Here is an 18820-nt window from a genome sequence, read left to right on the forward strand (position 1 = left end):
ACACACACGGCTCCGCTCCGTACACCTCGTATACATACACACGGCTCTGCTCCGTACACCTCGTACACACACGGCTCTGCTCCGTACACCTCGTACACACGCGGCTCTGCTCCGTACACCTCGTATACACACAGCTCTGCTCCGTACACCTCGTACACACACGGCTCTGCTCCGTACACCTCGTACACACACGGCTCTGCTCCGTACACCTCGTATACATACACACGGCTCTGCTCCGTACACCTCGTACACACACGGCTCTGCTCCGTACACCTCGTACACACGCGGCTCTGCTCCGTACACCTCGTACACACACGGCTCTGCTCCGTACACCTCGTATACATACACACGGCTCTGCTCCGTACACCTCGTACACACACGGCTCTGCTCCGTACACCTCGTACACACACGGCTCTGCTCCGTACACCTCGTACACACACGGCTCTGCTCTGTACACCTCGTATACATACACACGGCTCTGCTACATTCACCCTGTAAACCCCTCCTGACCCCACACATAAACTTCCCCTCATCCCGCACCATGACAACCAGCACAGCAGAGTCCTGCATACACTGAGGCCCCTGATCATGTGACCCCTGACTCCTCCCCTCCTGTGACCTCATCACAGGTCCTGTGCGCACAGAACAGCCATATATGTGGTGTGCGGCTCTGCAGGTGGAGGTAGGTGCTGGAGATTCCCCATTACTGGCTGCAGGGGACATTAACCCCTTCAGTATTGTGTCTATACAGCAGAGATGAGCTGATTTCCTGAAATTCGCAGTTTTGCGCCAGTTAGAATATTTTCTCAGTTTGCAATAAGCAGAACTTGCCATCACTGAAGCGGTAATAAAAATTCCTTAAAACATTCTCTCTCTCTCTCTTTCTTTCTTTTTATTCTGGCATTTGGCAAATATTAATAATTATGATAATTCTAATTGACCTAAAACAGGAAAGATTTATTCTGATTGTCATGTCTGATATTGAGGAAAAACATGCATATTTGTCTTTTTATATAGTGTATGTAAAATTTTGGTTCCATGGCTTCTACTATGTATGTGTAATGTATATATACACAAACACACACAGTTGAGACCAGAAGCACACACACACACATATATATACAGAGGGTATGGAAAGTATTCAGACCCCTTCACATTTTTCGCTCTTTGTTTAAAAGCAGCAATTTGGTAAATTAAAGAAAAAGTTCATTTTTCCCCATTAATGTACACTCTGCACTCCATCTGCACCCAAATGTAGAAATTTTTGCAAATTTATTAAAAAAGAAAAACTGAAATATCATATGGTTATAAGTATTCAGACCCTTTGCTCAGACATTCATATTTAAGTCACATGCTGTCCATTTCCTTGTGATCCTCCTTGAGATTGTTCTACTCCTTCATTGGAGTCCAGCTGTGTTTAATTAAACTGACAGGACTTGATTTGGAAAGGCACACACCTGTCTATATAAGACCTCACAGCTCACAGTGCGTGTCAGACTAAATGAGATTCATGATGTCAAAGAAACTGGCCAAGGAGCTCAGAGACAGAATTGTGGCAAGGCACAGATCTGGCCAAGGTTACAACAGAATATCTGCAGTACTCAAGGTTCCTAAGAGCACAATGGCCTCCATAATCCTTAAATGGAAGAAGTTTGGGACAACCAGAAGTCTTCCTAGACCTGGCCGTCCAGCCAAACGAAGCAATCGTGGGAGAAGAACTTTGGTGAGAGAGGTAAAGAGGAACCCCAAGATCACTGTGACTGAGCTCCAGAGATGCAGTAGGGAGATGGGAGAAAGTTCCACAAAGTTGACTACCACTGCAGCCTTTATGGCAGAGTGGCCTGACGGACGCCTCTCCTCAGTGCAAGATATATGAAAGCCCGCATAGAGTTTGCTAAAAACACATGAAGGACTCCCAGACTATGAGAAATAAGATTCTCTGGTCTGATGAGACAAATATAGACCTTTTGGTGATAATTCTAAGCGGTATGTGTGGAGAAAACCAGGCACCGCTCATCACCTGCCCAATACAATCCCAACAGTGAAACATGGTAGTGGCAGTATCATGCTATGTGGGTGTTTTTCAGCTGCAGGGACCGGACGACTGGTTGTCATTGAAGGAAACATGAATGCGGCCAAGTACAGAGATATCCTGGATGAAAACCTCTTCCAGAGTGCAATGGACCTCAGACTTAGCTGAAGGTTCACCTTCCAACAAGACAATGACCCTAAGCACACAGCTAAAATAACAAAGGAGCGGCTTCAGAACAGCTCTGTGACCATTCTTGACTGGCCCAGCCTGAGCCCTGACCCCAATTGAGCATCTCTGGAGAGACCTGAAATGGCTGCCCACCAACGTTCACCATCTAACCTGACAGAACTGGAGAGGATTTGCAAGGAAGAATGGCAGAGGATCCCCAAAGCCAGGTGTGAAAATCTTCTTGCATCATTCCTAAGAAGACTCATGGCTATACTAGCTCAAAAGGTGCTTCTATTGAATACTTATGACCATGTGATATTTCAGTTTTTCTTTTTTAATAAAATTGCAAAAATTTCTATATTTCTGGGGGGGGTTAAGTCAAGATGGGGTGCAGAGTGTACATTAACCTCTTAGCCCCCTGAGCTTTTTTTGGTTTTCCGTTTTCATTTTTTGCTCTCCTTCTTCTCAGAGCCATAACTTTTTTTTATTTTTCCGTCAATATGGCCGTGTGAGAGCTTGTTTTTTGCTGGACGAGTTGCAACTTTGAACGATACCATTGGTTTTACCATGTCATGTACTAGAACACGGAAAAAACATTCCAAGTTTCGTGAAATTGCAAAAAAGTGCAATCCCACACTTTTTTGTTTGGCTTTTTTTTACCAGGTACACTAAATGCTAAAACTAATCTGCCATTATGATTCTCCAGGTCGTTGTTGGTTCATAGACACAAAACATGATTAGGTTCTTTTGTATCTTAGTGGTGAAAAAAAATTCCAAACTTTGTTTATGAAAAAAAATTGTGACATTTTCCGATACCCGTAGCATCTCCACTTTTCGTGATCTGAGGTCGGGTGAGGGCTTATTTTTTGCTTGCCGAGCTGATGTTTTTAATTATGCCATTTTGGTGTAGATACGTTCTTTTGATCGCCCGTTATTGCATTTTAATGCAATGCCACGGTGAACAATAAAAGTAATTTGGGCATTTTTACTTTTTTTCTCGTTACGCCGTTTAGCGATTAGGCTAATCCTTTTTTTATTGATAGATCGGGCGATTCTGAACCCGGCGATACCAAACATGTGTAGGTCTGATTTTATTTTTATTGCTTTATTTTGAATGTGGTGAAAGGGGGGTGATTTGAACTTTTATATTTTTTCATATTTTTAAAAACTTTTCTTTTACTTTTGGCATGCTTCAATAGTCTCCATGGGAGACTAGAAGTTGCCATAGCCCAATCGGCTCTGCTACATAGAGGCGATGGTCAGATCGCCTCTATGTAGTAGAATTGCTGACTTGCTATGAGAGCCGCTCACTGGGTGGCGCTCACAGCAATCCGATGCTGACAACCATAGAGATCTCCAGGAAACCTCAGGTTGTCATGCCGACACACTGGTGACCTGCGATAACGCAGGTCACTGGTGTGTGTATTTCCGGCGCGATTGCCGGAAGCGCCATTTAAATGCCGCTCTCAGCATTTGACAGCGGCATTTAACTCGTTTTAATAGCCGTAGGTGGATCGCGATTCCACCCGTGGCTATTGTGGGCACATGTCAGCTGTTCAAAACAGCTGACATGTACTGGGAAAGATGTGGGCGCCAACATCAAAAGGAGGGATACTGACATCGGTGTACTATTATCCCCGATGTCTGTAAGGGGTTAATGAGAAAAACAGCTGCCAGAATACACACTGCTCTCCAAGGCCAGGATTATGGGCGTGCGGAACAGTGAATATTAATTTTCTTTAATAAGGGGCACAGTGTTAGTTGCAGCCACCAGGCGATCATGTGTTCCCGCTATAAAGCAGAATGAATATTCACTGCTCTCTATGCCCGTAGGAGTGGATAGCACTGAATATTCATTCTGTTTAATAGTGGGCACATGTGATTGCTCGGTGGCTGTAGCTAACATTGTGCCCACTATTAAGGGAAATTAATCTTTACTGCTCGCTGTGTTTTCAAAACGATGATAGTCTTACTATTGAAGTTTTAGTGCATGGTGAGATATGGAGCTTGAAAATCAACAGTTCAAAACTTTGTCACTCTTTTGCTTGTCAGTGTACATTATATAGGAAACTGACTGCTATATATACTTCACATAGGAGACTGCGACTGCTGTATATACATCCCATAGGGGACTGCAACGCGTCCTTGGTCGGGCACAGAGGAGCCAATTTCATTTACCTACCGAGGAAAGGACAGTAAAGTGCAAACTTTGCCCACAGGAAAATGTTCTGACCCTGGTACTGGCCAGCATCGGACAGTAACAGGCCTGTGTGCATGCGGCAGCATACCAAGTGCATGTGCGTTTGCTTGCACACAATGTCAGTATGTAGAAGATTTAAAGGGCCAGCTGCCTGCAAACTGAGGGCTGTAACTGGCATTCTGGGTTAGCACTGCAGCCCACTGAGCATATGTCTGGTTTGGCAGATTGCCAATCCGGCCCTGCACTGTACTACTGTAGTGCAGTGCACTATCCCTGCCGATCAGTGTCCATTTTGACAGCCAGTCTATAAGACGCCACCTCTGGGCGTCACAGACTTTGAGACTATTACACATTGCAGACTTAGAGGCCATTGTCAGGAGTGCAGCAGCACCTCACAATCATCTGGTTGCAGTGGGAGAGCAGACAAAGGATCCCATCCCACTGTCAACCTTAGATGAAGTGGTCACTTTTGACAGGGACAAGTGTCGGAATTGGAGTTGGCGCTATGCCATGCTTGGGACAAACATGCCCATTGTAGTGCTCAAAGGGGTAAATGTCTGTAAAAAGGGACGCTGTGTGTCATGTTTTTTTATGTTGAGTTGTTTGTGCTAAATTTATTTTGTGGCAACTGCTATACTCACCATGTGTAGACACCATTCCATCGATGTCTCAATTCTTCCGTGTGTTAGTTTTTGCCAAAAGAAGTTAGAGAAGTGGCTGCTGATTGGTTGCAGAGCTCACATAGCATAACAACAGAACCCAGAAGGGTTTGTGGACTTGCTCGCGCTCCTGATCATTGGAGACGTCTAATTCAGAAGATAATTTAAAGATAATTAAATATATGGTTTTATTCGACATCTTGAAATACAACACACTCTTTCCTGAGGAAGAACTATATTGTACTTCAAAACGCGTCAATTAAAACCAATTATTTAAATAATTTTCTGATTTTGCCATCTTCAATAATTAGCTGCGCAAGCAAGTCCACAAAATCCCTTCTGGTTTCTATTGAAAGTGGTCTGATGGCCCTTGGATCCGCAGCAGCTGCATAACATTTTAAAACACACAATTTTGTGGATCAAGTGAGCAAAATCTGCTATTTTTAATTCTTAATTTTTAGCGGATAAGACCCTATTGCTCTATTTTTTTTCTCCAGCCTATCTATTTCTATGACGTAATAACATCACGTTTAAAGGGAACCTGTCAGCACAGAATGACTGTTCAAACCAAGTACAGGCTGTTGGTGCATCATGGCGGGGTCAAACATTTAATTGCACCTTCCCACAACTTTGTTTCCATTGATCTTGTTACAGATCCGCAACTCAGGACTAGGGTAGAAGGGGGAAAAACTGACCGTGTACTAGTACTATGCTGAAACCCTACAATGGAGTGGGCGACCTATTCCTTGTGAATAGACCCACTGACGTTTCCTAGTCTAAACTCAAATAAAGACCTACAGGTAGGGGGGAAGGGTACCCCGAAGGATCTAGGGATTGGGACCCAAAACAGGTAACCTCCAAGTAGGAAAATAGAGGAAGCTGCAGAAACGAATGGAAAACCAAAAACAAAACTGGCAGAACTAGAGATCCCAGAATTGCACAATATCATGCACAGAGAGATAACAAGGCACCAAGCCAGAACACTAGTGGATTAACACTATTGTCCAGCAAGGACTGGGAGGCAGGTGTTGGGTAATAAAGGGTGATACAATCACCTGACCTAGGACAAACCCAGCACTAGAGGAAAAAGACCAGCAGCCTAAAAACCACAACAAGATGGTGGATGGTCACAACAAAATAGATTATAACAGTACCTCCCTTTTTATGAGAATCCTGGCCGAGACTTATTCGGAAATCTCCTGTGAAAAGCCTTAATCAGCCTTGAGGCTGAGGCGTCCTCCGCTTTCACCCAGGAATTATCCTCGGGACCGAAACCCTTCCAGGACACGAGATACTGCAACCTTCCCCTGTGTCACCTGGAATCAAGAATGAGTGAAATCTCAAACTCGCCGTCCTAATCAATTGGAGGAACAATCAGTATTGTCTCTTTATCTGGCGTGTCAACTCTCTTCAGTAAAGATACATGAAAAAATGAATTAATTCTCCAGGAAGAGGGGATATCCAATCTCACCGCTGCCGAGTTGACAACCTGAACCACTTTGAAGGGTCCTACAAACTTGGGCCCCAGTATTTTAGAAGGGTTCTTCAAATGCAGATTCCTAGAGGACAACCAGACCATGTCCCCAACTGCAAACAACGTCTCCCTTCTTTTTTTGTCAAAATATTTCTTTGCCCTCCTATTCGCCTCTTTCAAATTATGGTGTACCCTGGTCCAAACCCTTTCCAAATTTCTAGAAAAACTCCCCTCCTCAGACACCGCCACCCCAATCTTAGAAAATAGTCCGAAAGATGGATGTCTCCCTGTACAGCAAAAAAAGGAGAACACCCAACCGAGGAAGACGTATTATTATTAAGAGCAAACTCAGCTAGTGGTAGATATTCTGACCACATCTCCTGATTAAGTAGTAGAAAAGACAGTGCCTCAAATGTTGGTGAAAAAAGAATCACATTTTATACTGCCTCCTGTGGCAACTTTTCGATCCAAAAGATCTTTCTCAAGATCTTTTGGATCAAAATGTTGGCACAGGAGGCGGAATAAATTTGATTCTTTTTGCACCAACTTTTGAGGCGCTGTCTTTTCTACTAGTTGGACTTTTTTCCAGGATGAACTCCATGGTTGTGACGTGCATCTTAAATAGTGTCCTGTAGGACTCTGGCTACATGAGGTGTGGTTTAATTTATAATCTTTGATTCACATCTCCTGATTGTCTGCTACAAAACATCTCAAAAACTGCTCGACGTCCTGGTTCTTCCTTTCTGTCTCTCCATTGGACTCAGGATGATAATCTGATGAAAATGACAAACTTTTAATCTGTCGCAAAAAGCATGCCAAAATCGAGCCACAAACTGTGGTCCCCTATCGGAAACAATGTCCGTTGGAACTGACACTCTTTCACAAATGCCTTAGCTAGAGTCTTGGCGCAGGGTAATTTATTGATCGGAAGCAGATGACACATCTTACTAAACCGATCCACAACAACCCAGATGACAGGAAAACCCTCAGAGGCCTGCAGATCGGTGATAAAATCCATAGCAAGATGCGTCCATGGTAAACTAGGAACCTCCAAAGGGTAAAGCAACCCTGCAGCCGGGGCATGTGAGGCCTTTGACCAAGCGCACACAGTACACTGATGCACCCACCTGATGATTTCTCTTTGCCACCCTGGCCACCAGAATCTTCGACCGATCGACTTGCTAGTTTCCGAAATCCCTGGATGACCCTCCACCGAGACTCATGACATTCAGCAAACAAAGCTCTCATCAAGGCTCTAGGCACAAATAATTTACCATACGGAGTGTTTGATGGTGCAGCATTCTGGGCTTCTAGGGTGCTATTCTCCAACTAAGAACATAATGCTGCCACCACCACCCCTTTTTGCAAAATACATTCCTCCTTCTCAGTATTAACAGCTGGAGAGAAACTACGAGACAAAGCATCCGCTTTGACATTCTTTGTTCCAGAGATATAAGTTACAGAGAAATGGAAGCAGGCAAAAACAGTGCCCACCTAGCTTGACGGGCATTCAAACGTTTAGCAGCATCCAGATATATCAGATTATTAGGATCAGTAAAAATCTGTATCGGATGTCTAGCCCCCTCCAAAAAGTGTTGCCAATGCTCAAACGCAAGTTTAGTAGCCAGCGACTCTCGGTTCCCAACATCATAGTTGAGCTCAGTCTCTAAAAAAATTTTTAGAAAAGAAAGTACAGGGATGTACCCCATCCTCTCCCTCCTGGGACAGAACTGCCCCCACCCCTACTGATGAGGCATCAACCTCTACCAGAAATGACTTAGTCTCATCTGTCTGGATCAAAACAGGAGCAGAGCTAAACCTCTCCTTCAGATGCTCAAAAGCCTTAACAGCCTCAATAGACCATTGGACAGTATTAGAACCCTTCTTGGTGAGGTCAGTTATAGGTTTAGCAATAACAGAAAAATTCTTTATGAATTTTCTATAATAGTTAGCAAACCCTAAAACTCTTTGTACATACTTTAAACATTCAGGCCTAGACCACTCCAAAACTGCCTGAACCTTCACCAGGTCCATGTCAAACCCATCATTGGAGACAAAGTACCCCAAAAAACTAATTTTCTTTACTGCAAACTCACACTTCTCCAATTTAGCAAAGAGTGAGTTTTCGCTCAAAATCTGTAGAACTTTGCGTACTCTCTGCCAATGTGACTACAGATCAGGTGAGTAAATCATAATGTCATCCAAATAAGCAATAATACTTCTACCAATCAACGGCCTCAGAATGTCTTTAATGAAATTTTGAAAAAATGCAGGCGCATTAGTAAGGCCAAAAGGCATCACAAGACGCTCAAAATGACCTTCCGGGGTATTAAAGGCTATCTTCCATTCATCGCCCTCCTTCACCCACAGCAAATTATATGTCCCACGAAGGTCGATTTGGCTAGTTGGTTAAACAAATCCGGAATTAGCAGCAACAGGTAAGGATTGCGCACAGTGATCTTATTAATCTCCCGAAAATCCAGACACGGCCTAAGACCCCCATCCTTTTTTTGACAAAAAAAGTCCTACCACAATACAATCATAGACCCTCAGAGAACCTCCTCTCCCTCTCTTGGGAACGAGAAAAACAGGTAACCTCCTAGTAGGAAAATACAGGAAGCTGTAGAAACAAATAGAAAACCAAAAACAAAACTGGCAGAACGAGAGATCCCAGAACTGCACAATATCATACACAGAAAGCTAACAAGGCACCAAGCCAGAACCCTAGCGGATGAACACTGTTGTCCAGCAAGGACTGAGAGGCAGGTGCTGGGTAATAAAGGGTGATACATTCACCTGACCTAGGACAAACCCAGCACCAGAGAAAAAAGACCTGCAGCCTGAACCACAACAAGATGGCAGATGGTCAAAAAGAAATAGATTCTAACAGATCTCATCTTTTCTTTTGCTCTATGAAGCTATAGCTGTCAATCAAAGAAGGGGGATAAGGATGGAGATAGAAAGAAAAAAGCATGTGGGAAGGTGCACTTAAATGTTTAGCCCTGCCATGATGCACCGAATGTCTGTGCTTGGTTTGAGCAGTCATTCTCTGCTGACAAGAGTCCCTTTAACCTCGCAAGGATTGAGTCATTTTTTGTTTTTGTGCTTTCGTTTCTCCCTCCCCTTTAGCGCAAATCCGTAACTTTTTTATTTTCCCGCTTACAAAGCCAAGTGAGGGCTTGTTTTTTTGTGGAAATAGTTCTACTTTTGAACTATACCATTCTTTTTATCATATGATTTACTGTAAATTTGGAAAATAAATTCCAAGTGAATTGAAGTAAAAGCTAATTCAGGCATTTTGATTTTTCTTCTCTTTAGAGTTTTTACAGATCGGGTTACCGTATATACTCGAGTATAAGCCGACATTTTCAGCCCATTTTTTTGGGCTGAAAGTCCCCCTCTCTGCTTATACTCGAGTCATACCCGGGGGTCGGTGTTGTGAATTCTGCTCCTGGGCTCCCTCCGGTGGTTATGAGTGGTAGTGCTGCGGTAGTTATCAGGTGTATTTATCAGGTGTATCTATTTTTTGCAATTTGGGCTGGGCTATTTAAGTCCTGCTTTATCCTTTAGTCAGTGCCAGTTGTCCATTGTTTTTGGAGGATTCACTTCCCTTCTGGTCTCTCCTGTCTGCTGTGCTTTTCTACAAAGATAAGTCCTGGCTTTGTTTTTGCTGTCCACCTGCTGTGGACCTTATAGTTCTGTGCATTTTCATGTTTGTCTTGTCCAGCTTTGTCTGTGAAGGATTTTTTGCAGCCAAGCTGTGTCTCTGGAGATGCAGATATACCCTCCATGTCTTTAGTCAGATGTGGTGATTTGTATTTTCTGTGGTGGATATTTTCTAGTGTTTTTTACTGACCGCATAGTACTCTGTCCTATTCTTCCTTTTTAGCTAGTATGGCCTCCTATGCTAAATTCTGATTTCATGTCTGCGTATGTTATTTCCCTTTCCTCTCACCGTCAATATTTGTGGGGGGCTATCTATCCTTTGGGGATTTTCTCTGAGGCAAGATAGGTTTCCTGTTTCTGTCTTTAGGGGAAGTTAGTTCTGAGGCTGTGTCGAGGGGTCTAGGGAGTGTTAGGTACCCCCCACGGCTACTTCTAGTTGCGCTGCTAGGTTCAGGGTTTGCGGTCAGTACAGGGACCACCTTCTCCAGAGTCCGTCTCATGCTGCTCCTAGGCCACCAGATCATAACAGTACAACTGGCCAACAATGAGTTAATTGCATCTCAGAAGAAGGGAGGTAAGGTTTTGAGCCATTTTTTTTTCCTTAGCCTGTTTGGTATTTTCCTCCCTCTTAATCTCTGGGTGGCTACGGAATCTAGTAATAACATGAATGTTCAGGAGTTAGTTTCTCGGGTGGATCAGCTTGCTGCTAGGGTACAGGGTATTTCAGATTATATTGTTCAGACTCCTGCCTTAAGGCCCCTTCACATTAAGCGACGCTGCAGCGATACCGACAACGATCCGGATCGCTGCAGCGTCGCTGTTTGGTCGCTGGAGAGCACAGACAGCTCTCCAGCGACCAACGATCCCGAAGTCCCCGGGTAACCAGGGTAAACATCGGGTTACTAAGCACAGGGCCGCGCTCAGTAACCCGATGTTTACCCTGGTTACCAGCGTAAAAGTAAAAAAAAAACAAACACTACATACTTACCTACCGCTGTCTGTCCCCGGCGCTCTGCTTCTCTGCACTCCTCCTGTACTGGCTGTGAGCACAGCGGCCGGAAAGCAGAGCGGTGACGTCACCGCTCTGCTTTCCGGCTGACCGACGCTCACAGCTAGTACAGGAGGAGTGCAGAGCACAGCGCCGAGGACAGACAGCGGTAGGTAAGTATGTAGTGTTTGTTTTTTTTTACTTTTACGCTGGTAACCAGGGTAAACATCGGGTTACTAAGCGCGGCCCTGCGCTTAGTTACCCGATGTTTACCCTGGTTACCAGTGAAGACATCGCTGGATCGGTGTCACACACGCCGATCCAGCGATGTCCACGGGAGATCCAGCGACGAAATAAAGTTCTGGACTTTGTTCAGCGACCAACGATCTCCCAGCAGGGGCCTGATCGTTGGTCGCTGTCACACATAACGATTTCCTTAACGATATCGTTGCTACGTCACAAAAAGCAACGATATCGTTAACGATATCGTTATGTGTGAAGGTACCTTTAGAACCTAAGATTCCCACTCCTGATTTATTCTTTGGTGACAGATCCAAATTTTTGAGTTTCAAAAATAACTGTAAACTGTTTTTTGCATTGAGACCCCGGTCTTCTGGTGATCCTATTCAGCAGGTTAAAATCATCATATCTCTGCTGCGTGGTGACCCACAGGATTGGGCATTTTCCCTGGAAACTGGCAATCCTGCTTTGCTTAATGTTGATTCTTTCTTTCAGGCATTGGGGTTGTTGTATGATGAGCCTAATTCTGTGGATCACGCTGAGAAAATCTTGTTGGCCCTGTGAGGTCAAGAAGCGGCAGAATTGTATTGCAAGAAATTTAGAAAATGGTCTGTACTGACTAAATGGAATGAGGATGCCTTGGCGGCAATTTTCAGAAAGGGTCTTTCTGAATCCGTTAAAGATGTTATGGTGGGGTTCCCCACGCCTGCTGGTCTGAGTGATTCTATGTCTCTGGCCATTCAGATTGATCGGCGCTTGCGCGAGCGCAGAGTTGTGCACACTGTGGCATTGTCCTCTGAGCGGAGCCCTGAGCCTATGCAGTGTGATAGGATTTTGTCTAGAGCTGAACGTCAAAGATTCAGGCGTCAGAATAGGTTGTGTTTTTACTGCGGCGATTCTGCTCATGTTATTTCTGATTGCCCTAAACGTACAAAGAGAATCGCTAGTTCTGTTACCATCAGTACTATACTACCTAAATTTCTGTTATCTGTGACCTTGATCTGCTCATTATCATCATTTTCTGTCATGGCATTTGTGGATTCAGGCGCCGTTCTGAACTTAATGGACTTAGAATTTGCCAGACGTTGTGGTTTCCCCTTGCAGCCTTTGCAGAACCCTATTCCGTTAAGGGGCATTGATGCTACACCCTTGGCTAAAAATAAACCTCAGTTTTGGACACAGCTGACCATGCGCATGGCGCCAGCCTATCAGGAAGATTGTCGTTTTCTGGTGTTGCATAATTTGCATGATGATATTGTGCTGGGTTTTCCATGGTTACAGGTACATAATCCAGTGTTAGATTGGAGATCTATGTCTGTGACTAGTTTGGATTGTCAGGGGGTTCATGGTCACGTTCCTTTGATGTCAATTTCCTCTTCCCCCTCTTCTGAAATTCCTGAGTTTTTGTCTGATTTCCAGGATGTATTCGATGAGCCCAAGTCCAGTTCCCTTCCACCGCATAGGGACTGTGATTGTGCTATTGACTTGATTCCAGGTTGTAATTTCCCTAAGGGCCGACTTTTCAACCTGTCTGTGCCAGAACATGCTGCCATGCGGAGCTATAATAAGGAGTCTTTGGAGAACGGGCATATTTGGCCATCTTCTTCACCATTGGGAGCAGGTTTTTTTTTTGTTGCCAAGAAGGATGGCTCCTTGAGACCCTGTATTGATTATCGCCTCTTGAATAAGATCACGGTCAAATTTCAATACCTTTTGCCTTTGCTTACTGATTTGTTTGCTAGGATTAAGGGGGCTAGCTGGTTTACTAAGATTGACCTTCGAGGGGCATATAATCTTGTTCGTATTAAGCAGGGTGACGAATGGAAAACTGCATTTAATACGCCCGAAGGCCATTTTGAATACCTTGTGATGCCATTCGGACTCTCTAATGCCCCATCTGTGTTCCAATCCTTCATGCACGATATCTTTCGGAGTTATCTTGATAAATTAATGGTATATTTGGATGATATTTTGATTTTTTCCAATGATTGGGAGTCTCATGTGAAACAGGTCAGGATGGTGTTTCAGATCCTCCGTAATAATGCTTTATTTGTGAAGGGGTCAAAGTGCCTCTTTGGAGTGCAGAAGGTTTCTTTTTTGAGCTTCATTTTTTCTGGTACTCTTGTGCGTTCTGCTCTTGGGCTCCCTCCGGTGGTTATGAGTGGTAGTGCTGCGGTAGTTGGATCGCAGCATTTATCAGGTGTATCTATTTTTTGCAATTTGGGCTGGGCTATTTAAGTCCTGCTTTATCCTTTAGTCAGTGCCAGTTGTCCATTGTTTTTGGAGGATTCACTTCCCTTCTGGTCTCTCCTGTTTGCTGTGCTTTTCTACAAAGATAAGTCCTGGCTTTGTTTTTGCTGTCCACCTGCTGTGGACCTTATGTCTGTGAAGGATTTTTTGCAGCCAAGCTGTGTCTCTGGAGATGCAGATATACCCTCCATGTCTTTAGTCAGATGTGGTGATTTGTATTTTCTGTGGTGGATATTTTCTAGTGTTTTTTACTGACCGCATAGTACTCTGTCCTATTCTTCCTTTTTAGCTAGTATGGCCTCCTATGCTAAATTCTGATTTCATGTCTGCGTATGTTATTTCCCTCTCCTCTCACCGTCATTATTTGTGGGGGGCTATCTATCCTTTGGGGATTTTCTCTGAGGCAAGATAGGTTTCCTGTTTCTGTCTTTAGGGGAAGTTAGTTCTGAGGCTGTGTCGAGGGGTCTAGGGAGTGTTAGGTACCTCCCACGGCTACTTCTAGTTGCGCTGCTAGGTTCAGGGTTTGCGGTCAGTACAGGGACCACCTTCTCCAGAGTCCGTCTCATGCTGCTCCTAGGCCACCAGATCATAACAGGTCGGCAGGGGAGGGGGAGCGGGGGCTGTCTAGTTATACTTACCTACTGCTGGCGCGGTCCCTGTGCGTCCCTGCTTCTTCCAGCGCTGCATTATCTTCCTGTACTGAGCGGTCACATGGTACTGCTCATTACAGTAATGAATATGCGGCTCCACCTCCCATAGAGGTGGAGCCGCATATTCATTTACTGTAATGATCTGTAACTGTGACCGCTCAATACAGGAAGAAGATGCAGCGGTGGAAGAAGCAGGGACGCGCAGGGACCGCGCCAGGAGCAGGTAAGTATACGGGGAGGGGAGTGCTGCTCGATATTTACCTGCTCCTCGTTCCGGTGCAGCTCCGTCTCCAGCGTCCTCTGGCTGTGACGCTCAGGTCAGAGGGCACGGTGACATAGTCAGTGCGCGCCCTCTGCTGATCGTCGGTGCTGGAGACGGAGCCGCACGAGGAGCAGCTAAGTATTGAAAGCGCCGGCGTCCTGAGCGAAGAGAGGTGAGTATGTGACTTTTTTTCTTATTGCAGCAGCAGCATTATATATGGCACAGCTTTATATGGAGCATCTATGGGGCCATAATGAACGGTGCAGAGCATTATATATGGGGCACAGCTTTATATGGAGCATCTATGGGGCCATAATGAACTGTGCAGAGCATTATATATGGGGCACAGCTTTATATGGAGCATCTATGGGGCCATAATGAACGGTGCAGAGCATTATATATGGCACAGCTTTATATGGAGCATCTATGGGGCAATAATGAACAGTATAGAGCATTATATGTGGCACAGCTTTATATGGGGCCATAATGAACGGTGCAAAGCATTATATGTGGCACAGCTTTATATGGAGCATATTATGGGGCAATAATGAACGGTATGGAGCATCTATTTTTATTTTTGAAATTTACGGGTAGCTGCTGCATTTCCCACCCTAGGCTTATACTCGAGTCAATAAGTTTTCCCAGTTTTTTGTGGCAAAATTAAGGGGGTCGGCTTAATCTCGGGTCGGCTTATACTTGAGTATATACGGGTAATTCATTTATATTTTCATAAAACTGATTTGTCTAAAGACATTGATACCAAATATGTTTATTTTGTTTGTTTTTTTACATATCTTTATTGCTAACTGGGGTTGTCCTAAAGAAGGAGTCAGATCGACTTTGAAACACGTTGACAAGAAAACACTTTTCTCTAATCTTGGTCTTGGATCCTGATTTTGGAATTCCAGTAGTGCGGAATAGATCCACTTCCTTTGGTATCCTATAGAAAAGTTAGTGGATAATGAAGGTGTCATCCTTGTTACATTGTACAGTAGTTTCCTGCTAATGCAGATTCCAGTATCGGCGAGTGAGACTTGAATTATCGTTATGGAAGAAGATTGAAACTGTTAAATTGTAAAGCGCTGCGGAATATGTTGACGCTATATAAGTAAAGATTATTATTATTATTATTATTAAGATTGTGATCATGGAGGAGCTGGCATTGTAAACTATTCCACTCATGTTCTAGTCCATATGAGCAAAAAGAATTCAGCTTCTAAATGTTATTTCTCATTTTCTTTTTTTTTTTTTTAAATCATGTTTTTGTTATTAAAGCATATGACATACTATTAACACAGTCCGATACAATTTTCAGACAAATGCATTAGATACATGACCTGATAATATATTTTCATTTTACTAAACATTACCCTTACCCCCTAACCAACCCCCCTCTCCCTCCCCCAATCTCTTGCCCGTTATCCAATACAACGATCTGACAACATCACCTTTTGAGAAAGGATAGCAAGCTTTACAAAAACACACCTGTACATGTAGGAGTGCCCCCAGAATCAACTAAACGACCCCCATTCTACTTTGCAGTAACTCAGCAGACGCCACACCTGGGTAATCCATCCATCCGCCCCACACATTTTCAAATTTTGTATTCTGACCTCTCTTAGGCCATGTGCACACGTACAGTATTTTTTGCGTTTTTTTCGCGTTGTTTCGCTATAAAAACGAGATTAAAAATGTGAAAAAAATGCTTACATATGCCTCCTATTATTTACAATGTATTCTGCATTTTTTGTGCAAATGTTGCATTTTTTTCCGCGAAAAAATTGCATCGCGGAAAAAAAAGCAATATGTTCATTAAATTTGTGGAATTGCGGTGACTCCGCACACCTAGGAATGCATTGATCTGCTTACTTTCCGCATGGGGCTGTGCACACCATGCGGGAAGTAAGCAGATTATGTGCGGTTGGTACCCAGGGTGGAGGAAAGGAGACTTTCCTCCACGGACTAGGCACCATATAATTGGTAAAAAAAAAAAAAAAAGAATTAAAATAAAAAACAGTGATATACTCACCCTCGATGTCTTCCCGCCTCTCAGCGGTGCACGCTGCCGGTTCCGTTCCTATAGATGCTCTGTGTGAAGGACCTGCGATGACGTCGCGGTCCTGTGATTGGTCGCGCGACCGCTCATGTGACCGCGACGTCATCGAAGGTCCTGTGCGCACCATCTATAGGAACGGACGCCGCTGAGGACATCGGCTGTCTGCAGAGGGTGAGTATAACCATTTTTTAATTATTTTTAACATGATATCCTTTACTATTGATGCTGCTTAGGCAGCATCTATAGTAAAAAGTTTGTCACACTTGTCAAACACTATGTTTGACAAGTGTGACCAACCTGTCAGTCAGTTTTCCAAGCGATGCTAAAGATCGCTTGGAAAACTTTAGCATTCTGCAAGCTAATTACGCTTGCAAAATGCTAAGAAAACCGCAAAAAAACTGGGAAAAAAACCGCCAAAAAAAATGCGGATTTCTTGCAGAAAATTTCCGGTTTTCTTCTGCAGCAAATCCTGACGTGTGCACATACCCTTACTGTATATGTTTCTTTCCATAAGGACAATAAAATTTATCTTGTTGATAAATTCCTTTTTCCCTGGTGGTTTTTCATCCAACCAATGCATTGCGATTAGCTTTCTCGCAGCATACAACAATCTTGCGATAGTCAGCCTTCCACATTCATACGTAGCAATATCATCCATACAGCCCAAAAGGCAAGTCAGCGGGTTACGCACCACATCTACTCCTGTCACCTCCTGGATCAAGTTAACCTTCGTCCGGCTGAGTAGGTACAATTGTAACTATTCCGTTTTAAAATTGCAATAACTTTCTTTTTCGAAAAGCCGTAGAGGGCTGAAATTTCGTGACATCTCTGCAGTTTTGGTCCAGAATATATTGGCCAAATTTCAATAAAATATATATGAAGGCACAATTGTATCTCTGCAGCCTGTTAACGTTGTAAAATTATGCAGTCTGACGAAGGTTAAGCACCTTCACCCAAAAGGGTTGCAGGTGAACAGACGACCACATTATATATAGCAGATCAGCGCCTTCCTCACCACACCTGGGACATTTTGAGTCACCGCTTAGTCCTGCTGTCATCATCCATACCGGGGTCCTATACACCAGGTATAGCTATGACACCCTCTTAGCCTCACTCAGGAAAGACCTGGGGTTATATTGAATGGACTCCCACTGGGACTCCGACAAGGGGCCCACGTCCACCACCCATTTCTCCTTAATCCTTAACGGATGCTTCAACAAAAAGGTATCCATCAGACCCCTGAACATCAAGGTAATGAACGAGGGTACTCCTCTGAGGCCCAATAAGGTTCAACATGCTATCTGACTGCAGAATCAATCGCGACCCGTCATTTTGACAGTTTAGGGCGTGTCTCAACTGCAGGTACTGAAAAAACGTCTTGTGGGGCCAAAAGAACCTCAGTCCTAAGTGTCTCGAATGTTTTGATAACATCCCCATCAAGCAACTGAGACACGAACCAAATGCCAATGCGCCTCCACTGACCGAACCCTCGCAATCTCGTAAGCTCTGCCAACCTAGGCTCAAACCAAATTGGCATATATCTCGTAAATTCCGTTACTCCCCTCCATTGCTTAATTTTCTGCCAGACTTTCGCCAGCATAGCTATTGTTTGGAATTTTGGGGGGTTAATTCTGAATCTACCTGCTTCAAGACTGGCTAACAATGGGCCCTTCCCTACCGCGTGTTCAATGATTATCCCCACTGAAGAGCTTTGTTCTGGTTCTCCCCAACCAATCATATGTTGGCATTGGGATGCTATATAGTAGATCCATGGATTAGGGACTGCCAGACCACCCTCATCCTTTGCCCTTTGCAGATGTTCCAATTTGATGCGCGTCCGTCCACCCTTCCAAATAAAATCCCTAAATAGAGTATTGATCCTATAAAATTTACTCTGAGGCAGCCACACTGGAGCATTATGCAATATGTAGAGGAACTGAGGCATAAGTATCATTTTGATCAAATTGGCTCTGCCTGCGACCAGCAGAAATAGCTTCTTCCAGGCCCCAATCTTCTGCTGGAACCTCCCAAGCAAAGGAGTCAGGTTGAGCCGCACATAGTCCTCTATTTTGTCCGAAACCACGATGCCAAGATATTTAAACTCATGTACTACTCTTAAGGGAACCCCAGGGTCTAGTGTCAGAGGAGCCGCCACGTCCATGGGCAACAACACAG

At 44.1% G+C, this 18820-nt stretch overlaps 1 protein-coding gene across 1 annotated transcript in view; it reads left to right on the forward strand.

Annotated features, from left to right (window-relative positions):
- The first annotated feature begins 631 nt into the window (after positions 1-631).
- LOC138664038 (zinc finger protein 1 homolog) overlaps positions 632-18820 on the forward strand; it is a 44410-nt gene continuing 26221 nt past the window's right edge. Inside the window, exon 1 of the mRNA XM_069750451.1 lies at positions 632-682. Within this exon, the coding sequence (XP_069606552.1) occupies positions 656-682 (27 nt within the window). The 5' untranslated portion in view covers positions 632-655. The remainder of the gene's footprint in view (positions 683-18820) is intronic.

Source organism: Ranitomeya imitator, chromosome 2 (assembly GCF_032444005.1).
Source record: "Ranitomeya imitator isolate aRanImi1 chromosome 2, aRanImi1.pri, whole genome shotgun sequence".
Classification (NCBI taxonomy): domain Eukaryota; kingdom Metazoa; phylum Chordata; class Amphibia; order Anura; family Dendrobatidae; genus Ranitomeya; species Ranitomeya imitator.